The 10900-nt window shown below is 31.7% G+C and overlaps 1 protein-coding gene across 1 annotated transcript; it reads right to left on the bottom strand.

The window, feature by feature from the left end:
* Positions 1-5134: 5134 nt before the first annotated feature.
* Positions 5135-9214, bottom strand: LOC133301843 (protein kinase PVPK-1). The gene is made up of 3 exons (XM_061501549.1): positions 9053-9214; positions 7315-8366; positions 5135-6115 (listed from the first exon to the last, which is right to left on the bottom strand). The coding sequence occupies exons 2-3, from the start codon at positions 8355-8357 to the stop codon at positions 5278-5280; spliced, it is 1881 nt and encodes a 626-aa protein (XP_061357533.1). The 5' UTR covers positions 8358-8366; positions 9053-9214; the 3' UTR covers positions 5135-5277.
* Positions 9215-10900: the final 1686 nt, after the last annotated feature.

Consider the following 10900-nt stretch of genomic DNA (forward strand, 5'->3'; position numbering starts at 1 on the left):
ATATTTATACTTTATAAAAAAATAAATTAAAAGCTTAACTTAAAAAATAGTACAAAAAGATAAAAAAAATCCGTACAAGTATTTTTAAGAAAATATTTAATATCAAAGTTTTAAATATATATGTATAACCAATTTAAAAATTATATATAGAAACTATTAATTAAAAGAGAAAAAACTTATTTTTTAAAAAATATATATAAATAATACAAAAGAATTTAAATTTTTTAAATTTAAATAAAAAATTAGTAATGATATCTATCATTCTGTAAATAATAAATTATAAAAATTTGACCACTATAGAAATGTAAATTTTAATGTAATAAATAAGAAATAAATTAAATTTTCATTCATTTTATGTAAGAGTGTAATTAACACAATTTTCTATGTCGTAAGTGAATAGTAGAAGTTTTTTTTTTATGAAGAGTGAATAGTAGAAGTTATTACTTGGAGAATGTGCACAGACTTTTATGCATGTTTTCTATTATTTTCTGCATAAAAAATTGTTAAGCCTATTAATAATATTTATTATTATGTCTATTGGGAGAAAAAATATTTAGAATTGAAAATTTAAACTTTTTAAATTTGAATTTTGAACTTTATAGGTGGGAAAAGATTCATCATTTAATATCGTTCACTACTTTCTTCAGGAAAAATTGTTAAGCATATATTAATAAGAATTATTATTATGTCTATTGGGCTTAATTATTATACTTACTAGAATTAACTATAAAACTAGAAAAAGATATATGTAATAAATATAATTCTAATATAAAACGAAAAAAATATTTAAAATTATAAAATTATATGTATAGTTGATAAAAAATAATTTAAATTTGAAATTTAATTGAAAAAATAAGAAATGACATGTTTATACTTTAAAATAAAATAAATTAAAAGCTTAAAATAATAGATTATTCCTGAGGGCCGACCTACCCTGCCTGCCAAATAAGCAGGTTAGCCTGCCAACATGATTTTTTCGTTATGTTTACTGTCTAACTATAGAAAATATATATAGATAGTAATCTAGACGCAACTATAAGAATATTTTTTGTGGATAGATATAAAAACCTATTACATGCTTATATAAAATGCTGACAGTTAGAGGTAGCAAAATGGGTTTGGCCCGGAGGGCCGGCCTAACCTGCCGGTAACACATTTTTTTTTATGTTTACTGTCTAAATATAGAAAACGTGGATAGATAGTAATCTAGACGAGACTAAAAGAACTTTTTTTGTGTGGATAGATATAAAATCTATTACATGCTTATATAAAATGCTGACAGTTTAGAGGTAGCAAAATAGGCTCGGCCCGGAGGACCGACCCACCCATGCTCGCCAGTAGTTTTTTATATCTATTATTATGTTTATTGTCAAACTATAGAAAACATAGATAGATAGTAATCTAGACGCAACTATAAGAATCTTTTTTGTGTATAGATATAAAAATTTATTACATGCTTATATAAAATGCTGACAGTTAGAGGTGGCAAAATGGGTTCGGCCCGGAGGGCCGGCCCGCCTCGCCCGCCAACACATTGTTTTCCTTATGTTTACTGTCTAAATATAGAAAACGTAGATAGATAGTAATTTAAACGCAACTATAAGAACTTTTTTTTGTGGATATATATAAAAACCTATCACATGCTTAAATAAAATGCTGACAGTTAGAGGTGACAAAATAGGCTCGGCCCGGAAGACCAACCCACCCATGTTCGCCAGCAGTTTTTTATATCTATTATTATGTTTATTGTCAAACTATAGAAAACATAGATAGATAGTAATCTAGACGCAACTATAAGAATCTTTTTTGTGGATAGATATAAAAACCTATTACATGCTTATATAAAATGCTGATAGTTAGAGGTGACAAAATGGGCTCGGCCCGGAGGGCCGGCCCACCCCGCCCTCCTACACTTTTTTTCCCCTTATGTTTACTATCTAAATATAAAAAACTTAGATAGATAGTAATCTAGACGCAACGACGGCGACAACAATTTCGTTCTTTTTCCTTCGGACATCTCACAGGTAATTCACTAAGTCTGTCTTCACTCATGGCAATTAAATGTGGCAATATCGAGAGTAAAGAGCAAACATAGGTTGGAGATAATGGTTGTGTTACAGACAACACCTTTAACATCGTCTACAAGGAACTATTTCAAAGATTAGTGTATTTCTTTGTGTCCACTGTAAGACAAGATTTATTTTATTCTATTTCTTCTGCATCTTAAAATATAAGTGTCTTATATTTAATGACCAATATATAAATAATCCCAAATGTTTGACCAGTTTGTTTAACGCGACCTGTAATTTATTTTTTTATTCATTGGTTGCTATATTCATTTAAAATTTCTATTCTCAAATAGTGTTCATCCCAAATAATTTCTGGTTGTTTTTTTTTTTTTCTTTGTAGGGTGTTGGACGTGTCCTCTTTGCCCAAGGAAAGCAAGATAGAAAAAAAAAATACAGTCAAAATTTTTTGGCTGCATTGACTGTTGTGCATTGTCCTGGACTCTGTCGCCTTTTTACTTCATTCAAGAATTTGGCAAGTAGTTATTTTCAAAGTTCTGCGTGAATGCGGTAGTTTTTTCAAGTTCAAAAGTACCACAACATAGCACGATAATTCATTTCCATTTCAGAACAGATATGCTTTTTTGTGTTTTTTGTTCCTTTATATTTATAATTTTATGTTTATATCTCTAGCACATTAAAATTTAAAGTTTCACACTACGATGAAGGTGTTGATTTACCCGAAGTGATGATTAACCAACGACAGCCGACAACAATTTTGTTCTTTTTCCCCCGAGCATCGCACGAGTAATTCACTAGTAACATAGTTTATAGGAAGGAAAAATGTGTTTCATTTCAAATGACACAAGTTATATCATTTCATAGATACAAAGAGAAGAGATTCACACCCTTATTTTACTTTTTTGTCTTTATTTTTTTAAAACTGGCACACACTTTTCGCTTATTGTAATACTCTTTTGCTACTTCTTTTTTTTGGTTACGCGAATAAAATTTTATAACATGATTTAATGGACGGACATTTGATGAATGTTAACTTGTTAAGGAACAATACAAAGAAGAATGGTACAACACAAATAGTTAACCCAGGTCCAGGTCATAATTTTGTGTTGTCAGCTGTTCGAAGATGAATGCATAAGATTAAATATTTTGTGATATCCGACATCTAATATGCATAAATACTTCATAGAATAACTAGGAATCGTTTGACCATACTATCATCCAAAAACAAATTTTTGAAAGGAATAGAGATAAACGAGGAGTGCATTTTGAGTACTACAATGGTATTGAAAATTAGATGCGACAGTGTGTTTTATATTAAGTCTTACTAATAAGATTTACTGTAAAATATAAAACTAATTTTTTTTTCTCTCTTCAGTATAATATACGCTGATGCGGCACGCTCCTATTAGTAAGATATACCCTATGAAGCACTGACACTTCAAAAATCCTGACGTGTCGTGTCCGACACTCTTCGATACTTCGACACTCCAATGCGCGTTGTAGAAACTCAAAAACAGATTCAAATGTTGCGTTGTGTTATATTTTTAGTTATAACTATTAGATTTTTTTTTTTGGAAATACAATGAAAACTAAAGTAACTATTAGATTTGTTGAATTACTATTACCATTTTATTAAATTTAATATAAATATTTGTGATATCTTATGTTTCTTTGCAAAATTAATAGGTATTATAAGTTTAGCTTTATTTTTTTGTTAAATTATTGAATATTAAATATAATATACGCAACATAAATTAAAAATATTATTTAATATCAAAACGTGTCCTAACGTGTCGAAATCTAACATTTTTTAAAATTAACGTGTCAAAGTATCGTGTGACGTCTCAGTATCGATGCTACATAACCTATACCTATTAGTCGGATATACCTACGAATACGATGGTGATATTTAAAAATTTTCCGTAAATGAGAGAACACAAAATTTATACGTCAGTTGGACTGCCCTTCTCGCGCCCCAATTTTCAAATCCACCCCCACGCGCTTCTTATTCATAAACGCTCCACACCATGCAAGAACATTTCATTCCACTCAATATAAAACAGAAAATTTATAATTATATATTTTAGAGCAGTTAAACTTGTTATTATAGTTTTGTTTGACCAATTTATATGTCTTAAAACGCATAACAAAATCAACAAATAAGCCACTAACTAAAATTAGTCTAGCGGTGAAGAATTGAGATAATACATAAAATCATAAGTTGGAATCTCGTTGCTTCCATTGTATAAAAAAATCAACGAATCATTTTCCATCCAAGGGCGAAGTGGAGGCAAAAGACATTAATAAAGTCAACCAATTTGAACCCAAGATTTAAAAAACATAAAACAAAAACAAGAATGATAAAAAATTTCTTTTGGACTGCTTTCAAGAACGAAGGAGCATGAGTGATGACGCATGATCTTTGTTTGGTCAAAGTATGAGTTTGAGTTTTTATTTGTTTTCTTCCTTGTTTGGTCAAATCAGGAGTTTTGAGTTTTTTTATTGTTTTGTGAAGCACACCTTGTTTCTAGACGCCTTGCATTCATTCAACATGCATTTTATCTAAATATCAAGCCACATTACAATTCAAATATTGAGCCATAATATAATATTTCTGTGTTAGTGGCTTGATAATTAATACACGACTAAAATTATTATATATGCCTTTCAATATGGATAAATACGGAGTAAAATAACAGTTTATAGTAATACTGTGTTGCTTTTTTTTGGGTGAAAAAAATTAGGAGAAAGGTTATACTTACAACCTATTTTCGTTTACAACCTCTTAAAACCATATCTTAACCGTTGATAATTAATGCATAATTAATGAGTTTGATTTGAAAAAATAATAACCATTGATTGGTGAAAATCAACGGTATTAAGATATGATTGTAAAATGTTGTAAACAAAAATAGGTTAGAAGTATAATCATCCTCAAAAATTATATTTACAAAAATTTTGTGATATCCAACATTTAATATGCATAAATACTTCATAGAATAACTAGGAATTGCTTGACCATAATATTATCCAAAAAAAACACAGTTTTTTGAAAGGAATAGAGGTAAATGAGAGAACAGAAACTTTGTTCCTGAATTGAAGGCACTTGAAATTTCTTAAAACAGTTTATCATGGACAAATTATAAAGATTTATGAAAAGGAAAGAACCATGGACAAACTGACAGACAAAACAACAGAAATGATAGATTGGAAACTAGTCCGAAGGAGGAGAAAACAAAAACCATAAAGATCAAAAGAAATCAATATCTAAATAATTACCAGTAGGATTCACACCAAGCTCCTTTTCATTTTGGGGTGGTCTCACAGCCTGTCTTGGCACCTCTGGAGGATTTGTACAACGAATGAGTGCCCAGTTAACATTGTGAAAGAATGGATGCTGTTTAATCTCTGTAGCTCCACGTCTATAGGCAAGACGATGCTGAGGTTCTTTCACAAGTAAACCCCTTATCAAGTCCCTGGCAGCAAAACTGACAGTAGGAGATTCTGGGAACCTTAAGGGCTGCCCAACAACATTAAACAAAGTTGCGCGGTTCGCCGAACCCTTGAATGGTGTTCTACCAAACAAAAGCTCGTACAAGAATATTCCAAATGTCCACCAGTCTACAGCACTGCCATGCCCTTCACCTTTGATGATTTCAGGCGCCAAGTACTCGTGTGTGCCTACGAAGGACATTGATCTTGCATTTGTGGGCTCGGCAATCAGCTCGGGAAGAGGGGTCACCTGATGATGCAGATCATTCTTTGGTTTAAACTTCTTTTCTCTCTTGGATTTTCCAGATAGAAAACGCGGTGTAAAACATGAGGGTTGGATGCAGTCTGGCTGGAGTACACATGTTGGTTCAATGCAAGCAGGCTGAATGCAGTATCCTGAGCTTTTTGTCTCCAAGTTAGGGTTTGATGACTTTACTAGAGTTGGATTGACAGTGCACCTTAGAGAGAGATCAAAATCTGACAACATTATGTGACCATCTTCTCTCACCAACACATTCTCAGGTTTAAGGTCTCTGTAGATGATCCCAAGCATGTGCAAATACTCCAAAGCAAGGAGAACTTCTGCCACATAAAACCTGCAAACCAAAAATGCAGATTAATGAAATGACAATATGCTTAGTTGTACCATTTCTGATACTTTAAAAAATAAAGTCAAAGTTCATCTCTCCTACACAGGCAACTAGAAGGTAATATATAAGCAATGGATTAGCTTATTTTTGGAAATCAATCCGTTTTTTTGTTTTTTCCTCATCTTGAGAGAGCTTTTGAAAAAAGTTATTATTTCTCAGAAATAATTGGTTACCAAACACATGCGAGATTATTTGTCATAAGTTGGATGGGACTAGGTACAGAGGAATGGTTTCCACCAAGGAAGCAATCAGATTCTTCTTAGCTGCTAATGAAGTACAGAAAGTACTGATGACAAATAACGGATACTAGTTACTCCCAGAAGAAAAGCCACTGAAAAAGAACTGGGGGAGAAAGAGAACCTACTCATAGTATTCATCATGCTTGGAATGAAAAGAAGCAAGAAAATGACTATTTGTACGATCACTAAGCACCAACCATAATTTATAGAATGAGTTTAATTAAAAAAAAAAAAAAAAACTTTTTTGCACTCATTCAATCATGTATTGCCACATAATTAAAAGAGCTTTACATTTAACAGCTTTAATGATGTAGTAACAATTGATTGAAAGATGGTGTAAAACTTTTCACTAGCAGTGAGTAGTGACAAATGACAATGGCTTCAAATTAAACTCTCACAGAAGCAGAATATCACACTGGTGGAAGAGGGGAAGCAGAGAACTAAAGTGATCGACTAATCATAAAAGGCAGAGAAAGAATGGGTAGAGAGTGCAAGCGATAAGTTTTATAATTTGGAAGACATCCTTAACCAGGGTTGAAAAACCAGGAGAGTTTTCAGACTGCGAGGGGAGCAGAAAACAAATTATCTTCGCTACGTAGAATCTCAAGGGTCATGTTTCACAACATATATGAACCACAATGGATAGGAAGTACACTAGAACAGTCTGGCTTTTCATTTATATTATCAAAACCTCAGCTGCTATAAAGCTTTCCCTTATTCCCACAGAAAGGGATGGAGTTTCCTTTCATGACCACAGTTTCCCTCCAGGTTCCATGGAATAGTTCAGTTCATAAATCCAAGGAATATAGAATTAGCTAATATCAAGTTCACTGATCCTTGTATATGTGTATGCTTGTTATATATAGATATAATTGCAGGAGGTAAGCAGAAAAAGGAATTGCTAACCTGACAGCATGCTCAGAAAAATACTTGCCAGGTTGTCTTTGCCTGAGTGCATGCAGGTCCCCACCAGGGCAGAACTCCATTACCAAGCAGGAGAATGTCTCTGTCTCAAAGTGTGTATATAATGTGGGTAGAAAAGGATGATCTAAACACTGCAATATCTCTCTCTCCGTCTGAGCCCTCAGAAGCTTCTTGCGGCCTGCCAGCTCTGTTTTGTTCATGATTTTCATGGCAAAAGAAGTCCTTGTGCCACTCAGTTCTGCTAGATAAACGCTTCCTATGTCTCCACATCCTAATTTCTTCAACAACCTGAAATGCCTCATTTCCAACATTCCATCACGAGCTCGGATCGCTTGAATTGCTTCCCATCTTATATCATTTGCCTTATGGGGTTTATACAAAGCACTGCTCAAACTACTGGTGCTGCTCTCATCACTAATATCACTTCCGGTGCTCCCTCTACAGATGCTGGTCTTCCTACTCTCATTAAAATCACAGGAATTTGTAACTTCTCCACTTTCACATGACTTATCAACACTAGCACACTCACTGACTTCAGTATTAGTGAAACTTTCTTTGGCTTCTGAATAGACAGTGGCTGAATAGAAACTATTCTGAGGACTTGGACAAAAAGTAACCTCTGACTGATAGTAACTCTTTGCATGATTAACAACAGCTCGTTTTGATGGACCTAAGACGCAATTGTCAGATTCTAATACGCCACTTGAATCACAATTCTTTGAATCATCAAAAGGTTGCTTGCTGCACAATTTTGTTGGCAATCCGCCATGCTCCACATTGTTGCCTTCCTGATAGGAATGCTTTTGATTAATTACATAGCTGTTTTGATGGTGAATGATCTTTGTTGGATAATTATGTTGACCAGCCAAATAGGATGTGGAAGAAGCTCCATGATTTCTAGATGCTCTCAAGGGAGGCCGGGAAGGACGGGGAGTCCCACATGTTGAAGGAGGATCGTGATGTACCCCAGAAACTGAATTCTGAACCTCAGGTAAGGACTCAACTCCATTGACAGGTGATTCCATGAAGGATATCTGAAAAAGCTTAAAAATCCAACTCAGCACAGTTAATTACCAATATGTACTCATTCAAAAAGGCTCCTAATCACAAAATTCCCTACACTATAAAAATATCTACAATATTTCTATTTAGGAAACACAAAAAACAGGAAACCATCCAAGGTAATTATGCTGGTTGAAATATAAAAAAAAAAAATAAAAAAAAATAAAGAAAACATGAGAAAATCTGCAAGATATCCCTTTCAGACACAATCAACAGAAAAACAATAGAATCCATTTAGAAAGCCCCAAATGGAAGACTTCAAATTCAGACACCTTAACAAAAGACAAACATAACAAGGATTCCATAAAACCTCAAGAAAATTCACAAGGCTTTCAGAGAGCACAGGGCTCAGTTTTTTTTTTTTTTTTTTCAAGTTCCCCAAGAACACGTGTTCCTTTTTCTGGTCACTACAAAACAAACAAGACCACAACTTGACGAAGAACAAACAAGCCTCATCATTCAGAACCCCAGAAGAATAACCAAAACTAAAACAACCCAAGTTAAAAGTTTGATTCTTTAGAAGCCCCGTTGAGATTTCTTTGATTCCACTCAAGTGAATGACAACCTCCCCATAAAGAAAAAGCAATGGATTGAAGAAGTCACCATGAAGAAAGAAGCAAAAGGTAGAGAGAGAGAGAGAGAGAGAGAGAGAGAGAACCTGATCAGAGGAGAGAAATGGCAATGCGGATTAAGAGCAAGAAATGTTGTTTCATTTGTTCAAGCGTGGTGAAGGAAGAAGCAAAAGAAAGGAGCATGCTGATAAAGAAAGAAAAAAAGAAGAAGAAGAAGAACCACACCCAGAAAGTGAAGTAACTTTTCTGCACCACTGAACAATGAACAAGAGTCAAGTAACCCACTTTGTCTCAGATCCGATCCAAAAAGAAGGAAAGGACTAAACAAATATCACTGTTATAATAATAATAATAACATATAAATATTTTTGTCTACATTTACTCCCAAATTAGTCTTATTTTGGTGTAAAAATATTAAAAAATTATAATTATAAAGACTATTATAACTTTAAAATTATAAAAATACCTTATTTTTGCCTTAAAACAACATCGTTTTAAGCTCATCAATGCAGATAACTTATCTCTATCAAATGCATAAAAAATGAACCCTCATAATAATAATAGAAAGTATCCGTTTAGAAAAAAAATTACAAATTATATTAAATATGATCGGTCATATATTTTTTATTGAAATATGATCGGTCATACTTGGTGTAGTTTATAAATATAATCTTCTCTATAATAATATATATATTTATTACTAATATTTTTTCAAAATAAATCCTCTTATATTATATTTAATATGATCTTATCATGTGATATTCTGGAGTAAATAGATAATAATAAGGGATGTGAAAAAAAAGTAAAATAAAAACTTATAAAATTATCATCATTGATTTATATATTAATGATTAAAATCTTCTCATATCACGTTATCATATTATTTAACACATGATATAATTCATTTTTATTATTTTTGCACATAAGAAAAATGTTTTTCTTTTTTCTTTTTATTGGAGAAAACGGGGCAAATTTAACCAGCAAAGATAATGAAAATAAAGGATTATCTTTGTTTTTTTTTTCTTGTATTTGCAAAGCTTTTTTTTATTATTGGGTTATGTTGTGGCTGGCATGGGGCACTTCATTTTTCACCCATGAGGATTGAGGCATGACTCGTGAGTCGTGAGGCACTCCTTCCCATTTTTTAACAATAATGCTATTTATATTTTATTTTTCTTATGTCATTCTTATAATATTTCTTAATCCTTTATTTTTTTTTAGAGATATGATATTAATCTATCTTTTTTCATATCTATAGTCTATCTTCTTCTTTTTTCAATATCAGTAAATTAGAATCTCAATTAATATTTTTTTTTTCTCTTAAAACTCTGATATAATAGTATTGAAGGAAATAAGTAGAGTAGATATGAAAAAAATAGACATGATATCTTATACTATTTTTTTTAAACTAGAAAAAAGTATAAAAGCAACATGTGTTGAAATAATAAAAAATTTTATTTCGTATGATTTTCTAAATAATTACGAGAACGAGAATCGAGATATTTTTTTATTTTATGATATTGTATTCGTAGTATGTTATTGTTTCGACCAAAGGATAAAATAAACGACATCTTTATTGATAATTTATACGGAAAGATCTATTTTAAAGAAACGGATACGTTTTGGCTCATTTGAATCACGGATGCTGTGTTAGCTAATTAAGAGTCAAGTGCGTTTCATATTTGCTTATATATAATATGAAAAATGACATAGTCAATATAAAATCATTAAAGATTGCCAACAGACCATTTAAGAGGGAATTATGAATATTGGAGTAATCAATGAAATAAACATTTTGATTATAAAAGAAATTAATCATTTAATCAAAATTTCTCGATATAATATTTTGGTTATAAAAGTATTTAAAGCTAAATGATTTATTTCAAATGTGTAATAAATATTATTATTAAATATAAAATATTATATTTAAATAA

The sequence above is a fragment of the Gastrolobium bilobum genome, unplaced genomic scaffold (genome assembly GCF_033153095.1).
Source record: "Gastrolobium bilobum isolate Gb01-03AN ecotype WA unplaced genomic scaffold, APGP_CSIRO_Gbil_v1 utg18793, whole genome shotgun sequence".
Classification (NCBI taxonomy): Eukaryota; Viridiplantae; Streptophyta; class Magnoliopsida; order Fabales; family Fabaceae; genus Gastrolobium; species Gastrolobium bilobum.

Coding starts and splice junctions, on each gene's coding strand:
- LOC133301843 (XM_061501549.1), bottom strand. CDS start 8,357: ATGGAATCACCTGTCAATGGAGTTGAGTCCTTACCTGAGGTTCAGAAT. Junction 6,116..7,314: donor TTTTCTGAGCATGCTGTCAG/GTTAGCAATTCC, acceptor TTTGGTTTGCAG/GTTTTATGTGGCAGAAGTTC.